This window comes from Lampris incognitus, chromosome 2, assembly GCF_029633865.1.
Source record: "Lampris incognitus isolate fLamInc1 chromosome 2, fLamInc1.hap2, whole genome shotgun sequence".
NCBI lineage: Eukaryota > Metazoa > Chordata > Actinopteri > Lampriformes > Lampridae > Lampris > Lampris incognitus.
The window spans coordinates 3,629,527-3,652,857 of record NC_079212.1 but is presented as its reverse complement, the minus strand read 5'-3'; the positions used below and the strand labels follow the sequence as shown (position 1 = coordinate 3,652,857).

General features: G+C 44.4%; 1 protein-coding gene across 1 annotated transcript in view; it reads right to left on the bottom strand.

Moving 5' to 3' along the window:
- The window catches only part of grm6a (glutamate receptor, metabotropic 6a), a 71,669-nt gene extending 51,494 nt beyond the window's left edge, over positions 1-20,175 (bottom strand). The window contains exons 1-4 of the mRNA XM_056275501.1: positions 19,711-20,175; positions 13,898-14,114; positions 3,553-3,688; positions 1,077-1,231 (exon numbers count right to left, since the gene is read on the bottom strand). Of these exons, the coding sequence (XP_056131476.1) occupies positions 1,077-1,231; positions 3,553-3,688; positions 13,898-14,114; positions 19,711-20,148 (946 nt within the window). The 5' untranslated portion in view covers positions 20,149-20,175. The remainder of the gene's footprint in view (positions 1-1,076; positions 1,232-3,552; positions 3,689-13,897; positions 14,115-19,710) is intronic.
- Positions 20,176-23,331: the final 3,156 nt, after the last annotated feature.

Below are 23,331 nucleotides of genomic sequence, written 5' to 3'. Positions count from 1 at the left end.
GCGTGATCCTCCCACGTGCTACGCCCCCTGGTGAAACTCCTCACTGTCAGGTGAAAAGGCGCGGCTGGTGACTCCACGTGTATCGGAGGAGGCGGAGGCATGTGGTAGTCTGTAGCCCTCCCCGGATCGGCAGAGAGGGTGGAGCAGAGACCGGGACGGCTCGGAAGAGTGGGGCAATTGACCAAGTACATATATACAGGCCTTCACCCGAAACGAGTAAAACACAAGTTTATACAAAGATAGTATATACACAATATGATTCACCATCTCCATATTCAAATGTGAGGCTGCACCCTAGATGATGACACTATTTGGTGCTCTATAGTGTCCCTAGATGACGACACTATTTGGTGCTCTATAGTGTCCCTAGATGACGACACTATTTGGTGCTCTATAGTGTCCCTAGATGACGACACTATTTGGTGCTCTCTTGGCAAGATGTCCTGTTGTTCGGTGGCACAGCGTAGCTGAGACGGCCGCAGAAGAATCCTGTTGCTTTTTGCCAGAACTGCTGCCGAGTTGACAAACAGAGCTGCCGGTTGCCGGAACCGCTGCCGAGTTGAATGAGCGGAGCCGCCCCATGGTTTACCCTTTCTGGGTACTGACAGCTAGGTAGACTGTGCCCAGGGATTTGAATTCAGAGTTACCTTCTCCTAGCCTTTGCCTAAAGAGGCATCAACCCACAAGGCAGCAGGTGGATCTGAAATCAGAGTTCCTTTCTCCTATCCCAATGTGTTGGCTGGACTGGGCACCATGGGAAGTACCATGCAGGAGGACCAGATCTATTAGTAGGGACGTCGTCCTTAGCCAAAGGGCCCTTGCTGAGGTAAAGTGCTACCTCTCTACAGCCTGCGGTTGCAGTTTAGCATCTTACCCAGGACAAACCAAGTACAATTGGGGGGAAAAGGGGGGGGGGCAACAAGTGTACATCTCTGCCTCCTTTCTCAATCAGCAAACACAACTGTCATGTGCTCAGGGTACCTGCATCTCTAGGACAAACATTTACCCCTTTAGTCACACACACTATGATTTGTGTATGTGTGTGTTGCATGTGTGTTGCATGTGTGCGTGCGTACCCTCAATAGAAGCTCTTTTAGGCAGGATGGTGACGGCTCCCTCAGCTACATCTTCCTGTTCGAGGATTGGGGTACTCTTGGCTCCCCAACTGTCTGAGCCCACAAACAGGAAGTGACCTGTCAGGTTGGCGCGCTTTGCGGTCTCTAAAACCCGCCTAAGAGGAAGAAAGTTTCAGTTATACCTGTATGTCTGTTTGACTGTCTTTCTGTAAATTAACAACTTAATCAAACCTTATTTATATATTCCACACATACACATTCAGTTTGAAAAGTACATTGTGCACACAGTTCAGTACAGTAAATTGTTGGAAACATAAACAACATGAATTAATAATCACTGACACATGCAGTAGTAGGATTACTAATTATAAAATGTGTTATCTTGATCACCACACTGTCTTACTGTCCGTCTCTCAAGTCAAGTCAAGCTTATTTGTGTAGCCCAAAATCACAAGGTAGTCACGAAGGCTTTACTATCTGTACAATATACAATGATATACAACACCCTCTTTCCAACTGTCCAAAGTAACAGGGAGTGCAGGAGAGAGGTGAAGAAGAGAGTGCAGGCAGGGTGGAGTGGGTGGAGAAGAGTGTCAGGAGTGATGTGTGACAGAAGGGTACCAGCAAGCAAGAGTTAAAGGGAAGGTTTACAAGATGGTAGTGAGACCAGCTATGTTATATGGTTTGGAGACAGTGGCACTGATGAAAAGACAGGAGGTGGGGCTGGAGGTGTCAGAGATGAAGATGATACGATTTTCATTGGGAGTGATGGAGAAGGACAGGATTAGAAACGAGTATATTAGAGGGACAGCTCAGGTTGGACGGTTTGGAGAGAAAGCAAGAGAGACAAGATTGAGATGGTTTGGACATGTGTGGAGGAGAGATGCTGGGTATACTGGGAGAAGGATGCTGAATATGGAGCTGCCAGGGAAGAGGAGAAGAGGAAGGCCAAAGAAGAGGTTTATGGAAGTGGTGAGGGAGGACATGCAGGGGGCTGGTGTAACAGACGAAGATGCAGAGGACAGGAAGAGATGAAAACGGATGATCCACTGTGGCACCCTCTAATGGGAGCAGCCGAAAGTAGTAGTAGTAGCAGTAGTAGATACAACACCCTCTATTCTTGCACCCTAGGCCTGAATGAGGAAAAACTACACAAAAGAAAAACACTAACAGGAAAAAGTGGGCGAAACCTCAGGAAGAGCAACAGAGGAGGGATCCCTCTTCAAGGAAGGACCGAGATGCAGTTAAGTGTCAAATGCACAGAATACACAAACATAGCAGCATTATAATGTACCATCATAGAGCTCACACACAGTAAGGTCATGTAGAATACATAGTAGGGTTGTGTGTTGATGAGAATCTGATGATATGATACATATCATGATACAGGTTTATGAGTCAATATTTCATGATATATTATGAAACTGTAAGAAAGGTGATATATTGTGATACTGTCAGAAAGGTGATATGTTGTGATACTGTAAGAAAGGTGATATATTGTGATACTGTAAGAAAGGTGATATATTGTGATACTGTCAGAAAGGTGATATATTGTGATACTGTCAGAAAGGTGATATATTGTGATACTGTAAGAAAGGTGATATATTGTGATACTGTCAGAAAGGTGATATATTGTGATACTGTCAGAAAGGTGATATATTGTGATACTGTCAGAAAGGTGATATATTGTGATACTGTAAGAAAGGTGATATATTGTGATACTGTAAGAAAGGTGATATATTGTGATACTGTAAGAAAGGTGATATATTGTGATACTGTCAGAAAGGTGATATATTGTGATACTGTAAGAAAGGTGATATATTGTGATACTGTAAGAAAGGTGATATATTGTGATACTGTAAGAAAGGTGATATATTGGGGTTTCATAGGCCTGTGTTCTTTGTTCTTATGTTACTTCCTGTCTCAGTTTACGTTGTTGTGTTGGAGTGGAAGAGTCAAATGGCTGAAGATAGATTACAACACTGTTATCTAGTGGTCGTGGGATACACACAACACAACATGTTTGTCACCAACCTTTACATGTAAACAATTAAAAATCCATACAGTGGTTTTGAGAATGGATACAGTATCACAAAAGATAATATCACCACACTCCAGTGTATCGATGTTTTCTTACACCCCTACATACAGTTACTATATATACATACAATTTAGCAAATTTCAATGTACTGGGTAATAAAACTAAAGAGATTGCTAGGCAAATTTACTGAATGTGTGTGTGTGTGTGTGTGTGTGTGTGTGTGTGTGTGTGTGTGTGTGTGTGTGTGTGTGTGTGTGTGAGTGAGTCAATCTCCCTGCAGCTATGAAATCCAGTGGCTGACAGTCTGCAGAGCAGCAGACTGTGTGTATGTGTTTGTATGTGTGTAATATGTTGTGTTTATAGTGTGTTTGCTTTGTACTGTGTGTGTGTGCGTGTGTGTGGGTGCGTGTATGTGTGTGTGTGTGTTTTGCCTACTTGATGTCGTCCTCATTAGCAAAGATTATGACACCCCTGGCATTTGACGTCTCCATCAGCCTCTTTATAATCTTCTCAAACTCTCCCACGGTGGCCTCTCGTGGGATCTTCAGAGACTGGGCAATACACACCCCGCCTGATGGAGAGCACAACAGTTCTTTAACACCCCAGCCGGACACAAAAACAATCATTCTTCAAAGCTGAAATCTGTGATTTTTCTGATGTCTCTCTCTCTCTGTGGCAGTGAGGACTACAAACAAGGTGTAGAAGGACTACAAAAAAGCTGTAGAAAGACTACAAACAAGGCGTAGAAGGACTACAAACTAGGGGTGTAAGAAAAAATCGATACGCTCGAGTATGGGGATATTATCTTTTGTGATACTGTATCCATTCTCAAAAACACTATATGGATTTTTAATTGTTTACATGTAAAGGTTGGTGACAAACATGTTGTGTTGTGTGTAACCCCACGACCGCTAGATAACAGTGTTGTAATCTATCTTCAGCCATTTGACTCTTCCACTCCAACCCAACAACGTCAACTGAGATAGGAAGTAGCATAAGCACAAAGAACACAGGCCTATGAAACCCCAATATATCACCTTTCTTACAGTATCACAATATATCACCTTTCTTACAGTATCACAATGTATCACCTTTCTTACAGTATCACAATATATCCCCTTTCTTACAGTATCACAATATATCACCTTTCTGACAGTATCACAATATATCACCTTTCTTACAGTATCACAATGTATCACCTTTCTTACAGTATCACAATATATCACCTTTCTGACAGTATCACAATATATCACCTTTCTTACAGTATTGCAATATATCACCATATATTGGATCATAACCCTGTATCATGATACATATCATATCACCAGTTCCTGTATCGTGATATGTATCATATCACCAGAGTCTGTATTGTGATACATATCGTATCACCAGATTCTCACCAATACACAGCCCTAGTTTGAACGGGGAGTCAAAGAGGCCATCTATGAAAAGAGGGAATGAGCATCGCTGAGGGGGATGCCCCATCTGTCCCCATCTTACGGTGCTGTGAGTGCAACTATTCCCCGATCCTCTGTGAATAGTACACGACCGCTGAAACTCCAGTTAATGGTCACGCCCAGGGTCCGAAATTAACACTCGCCACCTGCCAAAGGCGAGTAGATTTTCTGATTGGCGAGTAAATCTCAGAAGCCTACCCGCCAAATGGCGAGTAACAAAAAAAAGTGAAATCCAACCACTTAACCCCCCCCATCTCTCTCAATCTGTCTCCCTCTCTCTCTCCTTAGCAACACCAATAACAGAAACTAACCAACCAAAGTGCATTAGAACAATAACATAGCAACACCAATAACACAGAAACTAACCAACCAAAGTGCATTAGAACAATAACATAGCAGCAACAATAACAGAAATCAACCAACCAAAGTGCATTAGAACAATAACATAGCAACAGCAATAACAGAAATTAACCAACCAACGTGCATTAGAACAATAACATAGCAACAACAATAACAGAAATTAACCAACCAAAGTGCATTAGAACAATAACATAGCAACACCAATAACACAGAAACTAACCAACCAAAGTGCATTAGAACAAGAACATAGCAACACCAATAACACAGAAACTAACCAACCAAAGTGCATTAGAACAATAACATAGCAGCAACAATAACAGAAACTAACCAATCAATGCGCATTAGAACAATAACATAGCAACAACAATAACAGAAACTAACCAATCAACGCGCATTAGAACAATAACATAGCAGCAACAATAACAGAAGCTAACCAACCAAAGTGCATTAGAACAATAACATAGCAACAACAATAACAGAAACTAACCAACCAAAGTGAATTAGAACAATAACATAGCAACAACAATAACAGAAACTAACCAATCAACGCGCATTAGAACAATAACATGGCAACAACAATAACAGAAACTAACCAACCAAAGTGCATTAGAACAATAACATGGCAACAACAATAACAGAAACTAACCAATCAATGCGCATTAGAACAATAACATGGCAACAACAATAACAGAAACTAACCAACCAAAGTGCATTAGAACAATAACATAGCAGCAACAATAACAGAAACTAACCAACCAAAGTGCATTAGAACAATTACATAGCAGCAACAATAACAGAAACTAACCAATCAACGCGCATTAGAACAATAACATGGCAACAACAATAACAGAAACTAACCAACCAAAGTGCATTAGAACAATAACATAGCAACAACAATAACAGAAACTAACCAATCAACGCGCATTAGAACAATTACATAGCAGCAACAATAACAGAAACTAACCAACCAAAGTGCATTAGAACAATAACATAGCAGCAGCAATAACAGAAACTAACCAACCAAAGTGCATTAGAACAATAACATAGCAACAACAATAACAGAAACTAACCAACCAAAGTGCATTAGAACAATAACATATTAGCAACAATAACACAGAAACTAACCAATCAAAGTGCATTAGAACAATACCATAGCAACACCAATAACAGAAACTAACCAATCAACGCGCATTAGAACAATAACATAGCAACAACAATAACAGAAACTAACCAACCAAAGTGCATTAGAACAATAACATAGCAACAACAATAACAGAAACTAACCAACCAAAGTGCATTAGAACAATAACATAGCAACAACAATAACAGAAACTAACCAACCAAAGTGCATTAGAACAATAACATAGCAGCAACAATAACAGAAACTAACCAATCAACGCGCATTAGAACAATAACATAGCAACAACAATAACAGAAACTAACCAATCAGAGTGCATTAGAGTGTTGCTAGGCGCTACTGGCGGGTAACATGACGCACACACTCGAGAGGAACAACGACGGCAGCACCGTCAGACTCTGCACGAGCCTACTCTGTTCTTTTAGCTAGCGTTAGCCAGCAACACCAGTTACGTGGCGACATTTAGAAGGCGCGAAACCACCACCAGAAAGACACCCATGCCCGGGAGAGGAGGAAGAAGCCACCATCACCACCAAACCGAAACAAAGGAAAGTTTAGTGAGAAGTGGAGGTATGGCGATAAAGGAGGTGCGAGAGGCTGGCTGGGTATAACGCACAGGCCGTGATGAGGAGGTGCAGTTCAATAGTCCTCGGTAACAAGATAATGAAGGTAGAAACCATCAGGGACCATGAGACCTCCCTCCAGACGCCACGTTACCCGTATGAAGGCCTCTCGGGCTCGGTCGCAGCCTGTCCTCGCAGCATCCTCCCTAAAGGCGCCAGTAGCCATGTCCAGCAGGAGAATCTCTCCGGCTTCCAATGGATGTGCGGGTAAGTGAATTTAGTTGTCATCTCTAAATATCCTCATACAGCGTAAACAACGTGCTGGCTGTGGCTAACGTTAGCCAGCTAGCACTAGTATGTGACACCTAGCTTGCACTAACGTTAGCTGTGTGCTAGCTTCAACACCATGAAACAGGTTAAAACTGATTGGCGGGTCTGCGGTGGTGTAGCGGTCTAAGCGTGGGCTTTGTGTCGATGCAGTTGCCCACTGGGGACCGGGGTTCGCGTCCCGGTCTCGTCAGACCCGACTATGGCTGGACTCGGTGAAGCAGCAATCATTGGCAGCGCTGTCTTCGGGAGGGGGGCGGAGTCGGCTTGTGTTGGTCACATGACTGCGTCTCTGGGTGTGGGTAAAAGCAGTAGTTCGGCCTGGAGTCGCCACGAGGCGTCTCCTTCCAGCCTGCCGGCCGGAGAGATGCAGTTGGCGAACGCATGATGCAGTACGAGGGTGGGTGTCTGAACTAAAGTAGGGATCGATTGGCCACTAAATTGGGAGGGGAAAATCAGAAATAAAAATGATTAAAAAAAAAAAAAACCTCAACTCAGTCACATTCTGGGATCTACTGATGGTGCAGCTGTCACCTCCCGAGATCAGGGAGTATGACCCAACCAGTGCTGCTGATCTGTGGCACCAAGACTCTGTCAGGAGCAGGAGGCCAGACTTCAGGGACGGTGCAAAGAGAATGGCTGCTGTAGAGTGGGAAGTAGTCTGGGACTAGGGATGGGCATGTGGAGCACTCGAGTAGTTACAATAATACTGCAAGTAAAACATGAAATCATACTTGTAACATTTTATCATTGAACAATTTTACATAAAAATATTGTTGCTTCAAATCTGCACATTTTTAAAAGCTCTTATTCAACACAATACCTTATTCTCTCATTGATATGTACTAAAAACGTTTGTACGGCACAAAAAAGGCTACTAATTATTTTGGCCGGTAAAAAATATGCTTGGCTGGTAGATTTTTTCATCTACCAGTCCCCTTGGCCGTTAAGCCAAAAAGTTAATTTTGGGCCCTGGTCACGCCTATTTGCATATGAAACTGATCGTTGGTTTCGGTCATTATGCAACTGTTCAGTTATAAGGTTGGGGGATACCTGCAGTCAGTTGAGACTGACAAGGTCACTTAGATGAGTGATGAAACATTTTTCCCAATAAACGTTGTGTCCAGATGAACTGATTCACCTCTCTGTGATTCTCCTACCTGGGTTACCGAGCAGCATCAAGACATAGATAGCAGTATGGCTACATGGTAGAAATGCTGCTAAAATCTTGACTTGATATCTCAGCCAATGTAAGCATTATAATTATGTGGCCTAGACCACCCATCCATCCGTCATCCATTATCCAAACCGCTTATCCTGCCCAGTGGCGGCTGGGATAGCCTCCAGCATCCCCGCGACCCTGAGAGCGGGATAAGCTGTTTGGCCTAGACCATTGTTCATGAAATTGTTTGCTGAGTAATACTTGTTGAGTAATACTAGTTGGGTTGGTAGAGTCTTAGACAATTAATTCATGTCAGTTCACACATGTAGAGACTCACAGTTACCTTAAAGTTTCACGTGCACACACATCAGCGTTGTTTTACTGCTTGAAGCTCTGTCATAAATTGACATTTTTATCTCATTTTTAGCCACAATTTTATGCTATTTTTAACATTTAACAAATTTTAATTAATTTTATGGTTTGCCTGTACTATTTTCTGGATTTTACCTGATCATCAATTGTTGCACGGACTCGACTGCACTGGAGCCTCCGACTCCGTAGTGTTTTCACTTTTCACTGTATGTGGTGAGAACTGTATGGACTCAGCCCTCTGCCGTGGCCATAATCGGCAGCTTTTCATTAACCTTCATCTAATCCGACTCCAGTTGTATGCCAGCAGCCACAGCCTGTCGCAAAAAAACTGTGCAGGTATGACTTTCAACACATTAAATCTAATATTGAAACTTGGTTAGACCAAGACAACAGTGCAACTGTTCTTACTGAGTCAACCCCTGCCAACTTCCGTTTTGTGAGCCAAACCAGACAGCACAAGAAAGGAGGTAGAGCTGTCATTTTGTTTAATGATTCACTCCAATGCAAGAAGATATCTTGAGGAACTTTTGCTTCTTTTGAATATGTGGTTCTTCAGCCGAATTCCTCTTCTCAAGTTATATTTTTAAATATCTACAGGCCACCTAAATACAACGCAAACTTTTCTGATGATTAACTGAGCTGCTGTCTATAATCTGTATTGAATTTGACAGTGTAGTTATTGCTGGTGATTTAAACATCTATGCTGACAACCCCCTGGACAGAGGAACTAAAGAACTGTGTTGTGTTCTTGATAACTATGGACTGACTCAGCATGTGACAGAGCCCACAAACAACAAGGGCCACACTCTGGACTTCATTATCTCCAAGGGTCTGAACACTTCTTTTTTAAGATTATTTTTTCAGCATTTTCTGCTTTATTTTAACAGTGACAGTAGAGAGAGACAGGAAACGCAGGGAGAAAGAGAGGGGATGACATGCAGCAAAGGGCCCGGGCCGGATTCGAACCTAGGCTGCTGCGGTAAGGACTCAGCCATATATATATATGTATGTATGTGTGTGTGATACGCATCCTACCAGGTGAGCCACCGGGGCGTCCCAGGGTCTTACATTTCTAAGATTGTGGTGACTGATGTCGCTCTCTCCGATCATTCCTGTGTTTACTTTGAGAGTACTATCTACGTGCACACAAACGCTCAAACAGAGGTAATCACAAAATGCCATATCACTGAAATATTTATTCAAGCTTTCTCTTTCACACCCGCCCTCTCTCGGGTCTTGGTCAATGAGCTTCTGGATAATTTTAATTCTAAAAGTACAGATGTTATCGATGCTATTGCACCTGCTAAGGTGAAGGTGGTCTCTGGTAAGAAAAGCTCACCATGGAGATGTACCACGCTGGTCAGAATAGAAAAAAGAGAGTGTCGTAAAGCTGAACGCAGGTGATGAAAAACAGATCTTACTGTTCATAATGACATCTATAAAGAGAGACTGTGCATTTATAATTTGGAACTGAGAAATGCAAGGCAGTCTTGTTTCTCTGACATCATTGCCAAAAACAATAATAATGTACGTGTCTTGTTTTCTACTGTTGACAGGCTAACAAACCCCCCAGCGGCAGTAGCCTCTGAATTTCTACCTATCAGGGCCTGCAATGAATTTGCCTCCTTCTGACAAAATTCAGGAAATTAAACAGGCAGCCAGTGCCTCCATACTAGGTACAGGCCATGTGTTGTTCCTAAATCCACCTAAAATAAATTCAAATAGAATGTCACAATTTGATCCCATGAACCATAAAAACTTGGGGGACATTATAAAACATCTGAAATCCTCCTGCTGCTGCCTTGATATTCTGCCAACAGGCTTTTTCAAAAATGTTTCTAATTAGATCTCCTCAGGTCTTCTACAAATTGTCAACACATCTCTTCTCTCAGGTCTCGTCCCACAGGCCCTGAAACCTGCAGTCAGCAAGCCGCTCTTAAAAAAAGAATAATCTAGACACTTCACTAATGAGCAGTTATAGGCCCTTATCAAAACCTCACGTTTCTAAAATAATTGTAAAAGCTGTTTTCCAGCAGCTCAACAACTTTTTGGCACTAAACAACAGTTTTAATGTCTTCCAGTCAGGATGTCGGCACACCACAGCACTGAGACTACTCTTGTTAAGGTCTTTGATGACATCTGCTTAAACACAGAGTGACAGAATTTCAGTCCTGGTATTATTGGATCTCAGTGCTGCATTTGACACAGTTGACTACAACATATCTCTAGACTGAATGGGAAGCTGGGTGGGACTTCCTGGCACAGCACTAAACTGGTTTGAATCCTACCTGTGGAATTCTCCAAGACTCGATTCTGGGGCCGCTATTATGTAACATCTATATGCTCCCACTAGTCCAGATTATGGAAAACAACAAAATATGTTATGCAGATGACACACAGATTTACATAACCATATCACCAGGGGACTATAATCCCATATAGGCACGGAGTAAATGCACTGAACAAATCAATGATTGCATTTCTCGGAATTTTCTTCAATTAAACAAAGATAAAACAGAAGTAATTTTCTTTGGAGCCAAGGAGGAATGATTAAAAGTAAGCACTAAACTACAACTGGTAATGTTAAAAACCACGAACCAATCCAGAAATCTTGGCATAGTCATGGACTCAGACATGCCACATTAAGACAATTACAAAGTCAGCCTATTATCACCTGAAGAATATATCAAGAACTAAAGGATTTATGTTTCAGCAGTATTTGGAAAAACTTATCCCAGCATTTATCTTCAGTCGACTCGACTACTGTAACAGTGTCTTTGCAGGTCTTTCTAAAAACAAAAGTGATCATACAGCTGCAGCTGATTCAGAACCCTGCTGCCCAAGTCCTTACTAAGACCAAAAGAGTGGATCACATCACTCCAGTCCCGAGGTCGCTACATTGGCTTCCTGTCTGTCAAAGAACTGATTTTAAAACTCTGCTCTTGCTTTATAAAGCACTGAATGGTTTAGGGCCAAAATCAATTTCTGATCTACTGTTGCCTGCACTATGAACCATCCAGACCTCTCAGATCATCTGGGGCAGGTCTGCTTTCTTTTGGGGGGGGGTGATCCCCCCCCTTTTCTCCCCAATTGTATTCGGCCAATTACCCTACTCTTCTGAGCTGTCCCGGTCGCTGCTCCTCCCCCTCTGCGAATCTGGGGAGGGCTGCAGACTACCGCATGCCTCCTCCCATACATGTGGAGTCACCAGCCGCTTCTTTTCACCTGACAGTGAGGAGTTTCACCAGGGGGATGTAGTGCGTGGGAGGATTACGCTATTCCCCCCCATTGACCCACCCAAACAGGCATCCTGATCGACAACCCAGAGGAGATGCTAGTGCAGCAACCAGGACACATACCCACATCCAGCTTACCACCCACAGACACAGCCAATTGCGTCTGTAGGGACACCCAACCAAGCCGGAGGTAAAGATTCGAACCGGCGATCCCCATGTTGGTAGGCAACAGAATAGACCGCCACACCACCCAGATGCCTGCAGGTCTGTTTTCTGTCCCCAGAGTCAAAACTAAACATGGAGAGGCAACTTTCAGTTTTTATGCACCACATATCTGGAACAAACTCCTGGAAAACTGCAGGTCTGCTACAACTCTTTTTTTTTTCATCTACTAGGTTGAAGACTTTCCTCTTTGCTACTGCCTTTTATCAAAGAAAACTTGAAGCTTTGTATTTTCATCTGACACTGCACTGTAACTTCTACTCTTTTTATTTGTTTTTACATGTATTTTTATTGCTTTATGTTGCTTCGCTTAATGCCTTCTATGCTTTATGTAAATCACTTTGAATTGCCTTGATGCTGAAATGGGCTATACAACTAAAATTTCCTTGCCTACAAGGAAGGTTTGGATTTATGACCTCAGATAAGATCAGCAACATCTAGCACATTTCAGAGTTACGGAGAGGATAGAGAGAGAGACAAAGAGAGAGAGAGAGAGAGAGAGAGAGAGAGAGAGAGAGCGCGAAAGAAAGACAGAGAGAGAGAAAGACAGAGACAGACAGACAGACAGAGTAAGAGAGACAGACAGACAGAGACAGAGAGTAAGAGAGAGAGACAGACAGACAGACAGACGGAGGGAGGGAGGGAGGGAGGGAGGAGAGAATGAACCTTGACTTGATTAATTCAAGTCATTGTCTTGACTAAGAGAAAATGTGTTTAACTTCGAATACACAACTCATATCTTCACCAATGATGAGATGAGAAAGTTCTTTCCTTTTCTGTGGAAAAGTGTTCTTGTCTTGTGTGGAGATGGGATTAACTCTCTTTCCTGTGATCAACAGTAAAGATAACCTGGAAAGGTCAATAAGTGTTCTCGTGTCTTGCTATATATCGAATAACCACGTCAAAAACATGATTCCTTTGGGAATATCTTCTGGTCAGGTTGATGTCAATTTGATCCGTCCTCTGTTGCGCTCCCTGAGATTTCTTCCTATTTTTTCCTCCCTGTTAAAGGGTTTTTTTAGGGACTTGTTCCTTATCTGATGAGAGGGTCTAAGGACAGGATGTTGTGTTGCTGTTAAGCCACCTGAGGCACATTTGTAATTTGTGATATTTGGCTATACAAATAACATTGACTTGACTTGATTTGACCTTTATGTGGGTTGGGTCGAAGGCCACTTTGCAAACTCAGCACATGAAAAGACTTTGCTTACTTATCTCTGGTCAAATTCCAGAGAGAGAGAGACAGAGACAGAGGGACAGAGACAGAGAGACAGAGAGACGGAGACAAATGCCCCTTTTCCACTACATGTTACTGGCTCGACTCGCAGAGTGTTGTTTCCATTACCATAGCAGTACCCCCATCAGTGTCACTAGTCTGCATTGATTTTGGTACCTGCTCCAGTTTTTGTGGAACCTCGGCAAAGGTGGCACCAGAAAAGTGGTAACAGTTACCAAAATGCTGGTACTTTCCAGTAATGGAAAACGAAAAAAGGGCGAGTCGAGCCAGTACCATGTAGTGGAAAAGGGCCAAATAGGGTCCTCACTACACAGCGAAGTGTGAAAAATGTCGATTGTTGGACTGCCTGTCCAATAGAGGTATTGCCACATTATCATCATCACATTTCAACCATTTTTCCTGCTCGAGCAGAAATGTGTTTGTTGCTGCACTAGTGTTTCTCCTTCCTAGACAAGATTTCAACAGTGTTATAAGGAGACTGGAGTGTGTCTCCAACCATGGTGAACATACTAGTAAGTATTATGGATGATCCAGATAGATAAAATAACTACTCATTAATAGAGAAAATGACCAGATTTCAGCTTTAAGCTGACAGAGAGATAGCATGTTGTGTTTGCCTGGGTTTGTCTCAAGAGTTTCCATTTGAAAACTTAGTGACGTTATTAGTAGACCCAGTAAGCCAAGAAGACAAATAGAATAGACCCACCAGCCTCTCTGGAGATCTGGATGAAGGCGTCTACTCCACTCTCTCCATAGTTTCCTTCGGAGGCCAGTGTGGAAACGTAGTTCCATCCCAGAGCCTTGACAATGTCTAGCATGGCCTGCGCCTGGTAGGAATCTGGAGGAACCACGCGGGAGAAGAAGTCGTAGCGATTGTTATCACTGAGCTCCGGGGCCGTGGATGCGTAGCTCACCTGAGGGATCTGGGCACACATCCATGCATCATCATTAATAAAATTTAATTCTTCATTTACTTCATTGTCTATACTACTTGGTAATTCAGGATCACAGAAGTGCTTAAGCCTACCCCCCCATCACCTGATCAGGATTCCGGTTTACGGCTTCCACCTTCGTAAGATTCGGCTTTGTGAGATCGATAACCGCTGTTTATTCTCTTACTATCTCTTCTCATCTAGTTTCTGCTCTAACCTCTTCATTTGTCCTACTGATTTCCCTATTTTCTGTGCTTAGTTCACTTATTGCTAGATTCGCTAGTTTTCTTTCTCGAATAACTGTTATGTTAGTGGGCAGCCTTTCGTTCCTAGGCTGTTGACTAGCATCAAGCTTAGCCTAGTTTAGCAGTTAGCTTTATTGCATTTGCAGTCAAAGCAGCCTCGTTAAAATGATGGTGTGTGGTGACTGTTCTGCAGTTACAGACAGGTTGTCTCTACTAGAGAGATGTGTCCGTGAGTGAGAGTAGCTTCTTTCAGCAAGGATTATGTTAGATGTGATAGGCACTCCAGATAGTCCAGGGCCTAACAGCAGACCTGCTGTTGTTAGCACTAGCTCAGCCTCATTGGCAGATGCGGCGGGGTTTGTCTGTTTTCTGGCATGGAAGGCTCGCAAGAGCAAGCCACTGGTCGTTTGGCCTAGTCTGCAGTTACCTCTCCTGACTGCAAACCGGTCTTTGCCCCTCACCAGCCCTGTTGGTAGTCCTACCAGCCAGTGTGCCTTTCCCACCTCTGTCCACAGGGCAAAGAAATGCACGCTAGTGATAGGCGACTCCATTACCCACAATATCAGATTAGCTTCACCAGCCCTGGTTCACTGTTTACCCAGGGCTAGAGTCTCCGACATACCTTGAAAATTAGAAATATAGTCTGCCTTATAGTAATAATAATAATATAAATTGGTGGCACGGTGTCACAGTGGTTAGCACTGTCACCTCACAGCAAGAAAGTCCTGGGTTCGAACCCCGGAGTTGTCCAACCTTGGGGGTCATCCCAAGTTTTCCTCTGTGTGGAGTTTGCATGTTCTCCCTGTGTCTGCGGTGGGTTTTCTCTGTGTGCTCCGGTTTCCTCCCACCATCAAAAAGACATGCATGGGTCCGCGGTGGTGTAGCGATCTAAGCATTGGCTTTGTGTCGATGCAGTTGCCCACTGGGGACCGGGGTTCACGCCCCGGTCTCGTCAGATCCGACTATGGCCGGACTCGATGAAGCAGCAATAATTGGCAACACTGTCTTCGGGAGGGGGCGGAGTCAGCTTGTGTTCGTCACATGAATGCGTCTCTGTGTGTGTGTGGGAAAAAGCAGTGGTTCGGCCTGGATTCGCCTTGCCACTTCCGTGACGAGGCGTCTCCTTCGAGACTGCCGGCCGGAGAGATGCAGTTGGCGAACGCATGCAGTATGAGGGTGGGTTTTTCAACTAAAATAGGGATCGATTGGCCACTAAATTGGGAGAAAATCAGAAATAAATTTTTAAAAAAAAGACATGCATGTTAGGGTTAATACTCTTGTCTGTGCTCTGGACCGAGGCATGGCAAGACGAACCGGAGTTGGTCCCCCGGCGCTGCACGGCAGCTGCCCTCTGCTCCTAGATACACAGCTAGGATGGGTTAAATGCAGAGAGAATTTCCCTACAGCAGATCAAAGAGAACAGAACGGAGCCACGACCAAAGATATCACCACGTTTAGTCATCTTTCGTCTGAGACGGCCCAAATCGCACCGTCTGTAGGAGGCTTTTGTTTGGATATGTGTGTTCTTGTAGTTTTTGGATATGTGTTTTTGTTTTTGTGTTGCACTGCTGTGGGCTGGGGGAAATTATGTTTTGTATAATTTCATGTACACAGTTGCATGAAATGAAATGACAAATAAAGTGTCTGATTCTCACACTCACACTCTCACACACACACACAAAGCCACCTTCAGGATTAGCATTGCATAACACAGGAAGCCCCAGCAAAAACTGTGTCAAAGCCTTAATTCTCTGAGTAACAATTACATTAAAATCACTGTGTGTGTGTGTGTGTGTGTGTGTGTGTGTGTGTGTGTGTGTGTGTGTGTGTGTGTGTGTGAGCGAGAGAGAAAGATTGGTTATTGTGTAAAATGAGAAAGGAATGGAGGCACTCAGCAAATGACAGAAAAAGACAAAAAAAGGGAGAAAAGCTGAAAGGTAATGAAAGACGAGAGAGCGATGGAGAGACAGACTGACGGGGGGGGGGGGGACAGAAGTAACAGTGACGGAGACATAAATAAAATCAGTGTTGACCACCATTCTTCTTTGGAGTATTTTGATGGGGCTGTGAATGAAGTGGAAAACCTTAATTAGCAGCTTTGTCTACAGGGGACATCCCAGACACAACACACGACTGGTCAAAACTAAACAACTAAACACAACATTCTACTGTTACTACAAACACCAGCGACACTGAGACTGTCCTCCACCAAAAAACTACCCCATAGGTGGTTTGTACAAGCAGCTTATTACGACCTACAGTGACGTTTTAAGCTGCTTCCTCGCGGTCCTCCGTCATCATAACACGTTACTTCCCCTGTAACAATAAGCATCTACTTCCATAAGCTGTGGCGAGAAGGAATGTTAATAAAAGCAGAGTGTAACGTCACAGAGCGGTTATAATGTCCACGCCAGCTGACTCTCTAACTTGTGGCTAACGTTAAGTTAGCTCTTATAACGTCATTCATAGTAAACCCACTGCCAATAACAATCTTACTTACTATACTAGATGGCAAAACAACACAAAAACACACTGACTACATATTCTATTGTTCTCACGTTGTTTTAAAAACCCACAATGCACAGAGGAGAAAAGTATCTGTGGCATATCTCCTGCTGCCCGTAGGGGCGCTAATTTAAGAAACGCTCCTGTGGGTCGTATTAGAGGCCAAACCACCTATGGTGGTGCTTGAAAGTTTATGAACCCTTTAGAATTTTCTATATTTCTGCATAAATATGACCTAAAACATCATCAGATTTTGACAACAAGTCCTAAAAGTAGATAAAGAGAACACAATTAAAAAAAATGAGACAAAAATAGTATACTTGGTCATTTATTTATTGAGGAAAATGATCCAATATTACATATCTGTGAGTGGAAAAAGTATGTGAACCTCTAGGATTAGCAGTTAATTTGAAGGTGAAATTAGAGTCAGGTGTTTTCAATCAATGGGATGACAATCAGGTGTGAGTGAGCACCCTGTTTAATTTAAAGAACAGGGATCTATCAAAGTCTGATCTTCACAACACATGTTTGTGGAAGTGCATCATGGCAAGAACAAAGGAGAATTCTGAGGACCTCAGAAAAAGCGTTGTTGATGCTCATCAGGCTGGAAGAGGTTACAAAACCATCTCTAAAGAGCTTAGACTCTATCAATCCAGAGTCAGACAGATTGTGTACACATGGAGGAAATTCAAGACCATTGTTACCCTCCCCAGGAGTGGTCGACCATCAAAGATCACTCCAAGAGCAAGGCGTGTAATAGTCGGCCAGGTCACAAAGGAACCCAGGGTAACTCTAAGCAACTAAAGGCCTCGCTCACATTGGCTAATGTTAATGGTCATGAGTCCACCATCAGGAGAACGCTGAACAACAATGGTGTGCATGGCAGGGTTGCAAGGAGAAGGCCACTGCTCCCCAAAAAGAGCATTGCTGCCCGTCTGCAGTTTGCTAAAGATCACGTTGGAAAAATGTTTTGTGGGCGGATGAGACCAAAATAGAACTTTTTGGTTTAAATGAGAAGTGTTATTTTTGGAGAAAGGAAAACACTGCATTCCAGCATAAGAACCTTATCCCGTCTGTGAAACATGGTGATGGTAGTATCATGGTTTGGGTCTGTTTTGCTGCATCTGGGCCAGGATGGCTTGCCATCATTGACGGAACAATGAATTCTGAATTATACCAGCGAATTCTTAAGGAAAATGTCAGGACATCTGTCTGTGAACTGAATCTCAAGAGAACGTGGGTCATGCAGCAAGACAACGACCCTCAGCACACAAGTCCTTCTACCAAAGAATGGTTAAAGAAGAATAAAGTTAATGTTTTGGAATGGCCAAGTCAAAGTCCTGACCTTAATCCAATCAAAATGTTGTGGAAGGACCTGAAGCGAGCAGTTCATGTGAGGAAACCCACCAACATCCCAGAGTTGAAGCTGTTCTGTGCGGAGGAATGGGCTAAAACTCCTCCAAGCCGATGTGCAGGACTGATCAACAGTTACCAGGAATGCTTAGTTGCAGTTATTGCTGCACGGGGGGGGGGGGGGCACACCAGATACTGAAAGCAAAGGTTCACATATTTTTGCCACTCACACATATGTCATATTGGATCATTTTCCTCAATAAATGAATGAGCAAGTATAATATTTTCGTCTCACTTGTTTAATTGGGTTCTCTTGATCTACTTTTAGGACTTATGTGAAAATCTGATGATATTTTGGGTCATATTTATGTAGAAATATAGAAAATTCTAAAGGGTTCACAAACTTTCAAGCGCCACTGTATTCTATTTTTCTCAAATTATTTAAAAAACCCACAATGCACAGAGGCGAAAAGTATCTGTGGCATATCTCCTGCCGCAAGGAGGGGTGCTAATTTAGGAAACGCCCCTGTGGGTCATATTAGAGGACAAATGACCAATGTGGGCATATGGGTTGGAGGACTTCTTGGCGATACCTGTAGTACTCTATACCCGCTACTTGAAAATGGTACATTCTCAACAATATATTGAAAGAAAACTATGAAATCTCAAAAAAAAGATACATAAGAAAGGACACGACCACTGATCTTGACAAAGACATGAGGAAATCGCTGACAGTGCAGATCAAGTGGGCAGCAGCTGGACTTGGATATAGTCAGTTCCATTTAGACCTTAAAACCCCAAGAAGGCCGAATCTCGCCTCTGAAGTTTCAAAGTTATCAAGACTGAAAGAGAGCATCAGAACCATTAAACACACCAAGACTGACCTTATGACACGTTATGACTGATGAGAGTATCAGAGATACTAAGACCTCTACCCTGAGACCTCCTGTGTTCTGTCCTGTTCGTTTGTGAACTGTTACCCTCTTATTTTTTGTTGTTTTCTGATCCTTCCCATATCCACTTATTTTACTTCCAAGAAAACTGATTGACACGTTGACAGTTTGGTTTATAGCTGATTTGTATCTTACAGTAAGTAGAAAGGTCTATTCTCTCTCTCCTATACCTCCTTCTGGGAAAAAAAATGCCCAAAAAGTAGAGGTCACCCAAACAACTGCTGATAACTGCTTAGTACCTTAACAAAATAACCATGGCCTTGACAAAATAATTGGCTCATCTTCACTGCAATAGATAAATGTACTAATATGAGGGATGAGATATGCCACCCTAAAACTGACCCTTAAAAATAGAATTCATCAGTTTATAGATAACTAGTGCTCTTGTTAGCACTGGTATACACTGTGAAAGTCAGGACAATACATAACATGTTTGTCTGACGAGCTGCTAGTTTTTTTATTCTGGCTATTATGATTATGATGTTGAAGTTGATGATAACTGGTATTAATGCTGATGTACAATCCCCTCACCTCAAACAAGCGCAGGACATTGGCGACCATAATGGAGACAGAGCTAGCTGATGCTCCAATAACTCCAACTACTCTCTCTGGCTTCCTAATGATGGGTGGCTCTCCATTGGAGCAACGAATATCAGATGTGTCCTTCTGGATGAGGGCTTGGACAAAGGTGAGGGACTGTTCCAGGGCATAGGTGTCTCTGGAGCACGTATCCAGGATGCGAGCTCCCAGAGTGATGTTTGGGAGGAGTTCTGGGTCACTGTTGATTTGGTCCAGGGCATACAACATGGCCTCCATGCGATGAATTCCCTTTTCCTTTTTCAGCTCTCCACAGGGCAGGCCATGGGGCCCACGGGTGTGGATGGGGAACAGCCCCCCCAGCGTGATGTCACCAGGGATCTTAATGGAATGAGGATGGAAGTGTTGGTGGGATCCACCCATACAAACCATCTGGCCAAAGGCACAGAGAACCCAGAGGAGGCGGGGCCAGAAGCTTGATTGATGGGGGACATATCCCATCCAAAAGAAGACATGCTGATGATGGAGGTAGGAAAGGAGAGAGGGGGCGCACTGTGATATCATGATGATGCAGCGTTCAGTGGGGAAAGGGTTCGTTCCCCTTCTACTGCACCTGAAAAGAAAACAAGCAATCAATCAGTCAATAAATTGATAAAAAGATGAGAGAGTGAGATTATTATTTCCCAGTATAGGGCTTCAGCTTGACTGAAGGTGTCAGAATATCCGACTACAGTAACATGAGGTTACATTATCAACGATTTGCGATAATCCAAATATTTCCAATCTTGTTGTTGGAAAGGTGGTGGTTGTGAACTGACAGCCCATTTTCTTCTAGTATGTATATTGCTTAATATGTCAGCCAAAGGACAGAGTGAGACAATGCATCAAGTTCAAGTCATTGAGGCTGGAAGCTGGACTATCTCAGGTTATGCTTTATACCAGTTAACTCACCTTAAATTCTTCTGACTTACTTCAAAGTTTCAAAACTTCAGAGCTCCAAATTCCTTATGTTTTGAGTAAGCCCTTTAATTTTCAGCTCAAAAAAACATTAACAGGCTCCCGTCTCATATACTTCAAAATTGCTTCAACGGCATCAAGTGCCTTCCTGGTTTTGCTGCAATGCATCAGATCCACTTAGCTCTGTCTCTCTGTTGGAAGACGGCAGAGCTGAACATGCTGGGATAGAAGAAAGCTGCCTGAGATAATTTTATTTAGTTTTATTGCAGAATACAAGGTACAATATTTTGAGAACACAGACTAACTCTTGCATCAGACTATCAACATAAGAACAGTGCACATTTTTGAAGACTCATATGATACCCCTTTTGTCTTGAAGCTCAACAAAAGGATTAGATTGTTTTATTAGTCACAAGACCAAGGCACAGGCGTTGGAGGCGGTCGCTCGGGGTAGAGGCGTCGGAAACGGCTGGGCGGCTGCTCAGGGCACAGGCGTTGGAGGCGGTGGAGGCGGCGGAGGTGTCGAAGGCGGCAGAGGCAGCGGGTCGGCCGCTCGGGGCAAAGGCGTCGGACGCGGCGGGGTGGCCACTCGGGGCATAGGCATCGGAGGTAGTGGGGCAGCCACTTGAAGTACAGGCGTCGGTGGTGGCGGGGCAGCCGCTCAGGGTACAGGCGCCGGAGGCAGTGGGGAGCCGTTTGGGGTACAGGCATCGGAAGCAGCAGGGCAGCCGGCATCAGTACAGGCATCAGACACGGCGCGACCGACTGGGGTACAGGCATCGGCGGCGCTGCAGTGCAACCGCTCGGGGTACTGGCGTCGGAGGCAGCGGGGCAGCTGCTTGGGGTAAAGGTGGCAGGGGAGCCGTCCAAGGTACAGGCGTCGGAAGCAGCGGGGCAGCCACTCGGGGTACTGGCGTTGGAGGCGGCGGGGCAGCTGCTTGGGGTACAGGCGTCTGAGGCGGCACAACTGCTCTGTGTACAGGCATCACAAGCAGCGCAACCGCTTGGGGTACAGGTATCAGACACGGCGCGACCGCCTGGGATACAGGCATTGGAAGCGGCGCGACCACTCGGGGTACAGGCATCGGCGGCGCAACCGCTCGGGATACTGGCGTCGGAGGCAGCAGGGCAGCTGCTTGGGGTACAGGTGGCAGGGGAGCCGCCGAAGGTACAGGCATTGGAGGTAGCGGGGCAACCGCTCGGGGTACAGGCGTCGGAGGCGGCGCAACTGCTCAGTGTACAGGCATCGGCGGCGGAGCAACCACTTGGGGTACAGGCATCAGACACGGCGTGACAACACTGGGTACAGGCATCGGAGGCAGCACGACTGCTCGGGGTACAGACAGGTCGTCGGCAGAGGCAGCCGATGGCTCAGGAATGGACGGGGCATCAGCAGAGGCAGCCGACAGCTCGGGAACAGGCTGGACGTCAGCAAAGGTGGCTGACAGCTCTGGAACAGACTGGGCATTGGCAGGGACCGGCCGACCACTCTGGAACCGGACCGATCTCCGTAGCATGGTGCTGGGCAGCTGAAACTCTGGAATGCTGGGCAGCTGACACTCTGGGACACTCGGCAGCTGAGACTCAGGGGCACTGGGCAGTTGAGACTCGGGGCCACTGGGCAGCTGAGATGCTGTAGTCCTGGGCAGCAAAGACGCTGGGGAAACATGGGAGGCCGAGATGCCGGGCTTGGGAAGATCAGGAACCGGGTCATTAAAACACAGTTTCCTGGTCAAACTCAGGGTCCCTCTTCCAGATGGCAGTGAGGAGCTTGAGGAAGCCTGGTGCCTCGTTCAGGAAGGTGTCCCTCAACACGCCGAAATCCTCCAAAGTAAACGGCAGGCTGAGCAGATCTACTGGGTCCATAGTTGGTCGGATCGTATTGTCATGCTGGGAGCAGGAGTTGAGGACAAAAATGCAGACAGCGGAGACAGACTGGGCTAGAACAAGGTTTTATTAACATAAACAAACTCACAACACGAGAACATTGATTCAGGCAGCATGAAAAACTAGAGATAAGACATGATGCATACGGCTACCAAAAGTCAATATGTATGTGTGTGACGATCCGACAAAGTGCCAGGGCAACCAGGGGGAATTTATAACTTGCTGGAGAGCCAATCAGGTCATTGGGGAAAAGGTGAGCAGGGCAGGGCAGGAACAGGGTCGCCAATCAGGGAATGAGGAACAGGTGAGTAAAGCAGGGTCAATCAGGTAAATGGGGCAATCAGGTAAATGGGGTGCAGGTGACCAGAAATACTAATCAGAGGATGGGGAACAGGTGAGCCTTGATGACCCAGACCACACAACCATGACAGAATGTTTCCAGCTGCATTACAACTTCAGCAGTCTGACTTGCCTTTCCAGCTATGCCACTCTGGTTTCAGGTATCTTGGTGTGAAGGTAACGCGCTCATTATCCACTCTTTTCTCTGCAAACTTCACTCCCCTCTTTACTCAAATGAAGTCTGACTTTCAGAGGTGGGGTAACCTACCATTATCACTTATAGGTAGGATCAATGCTGTTAAATGAACAGCTTACCCAAGTTTCTTTACTTATTCCAATCCATCCCGCTGTTTTCATCCAAGTCCTTTTTTAGTTCAACCCAGGGCCAGTAGATCCTTACTTCAGAGATGCAAGTTAAGCGGAGGACTTGCA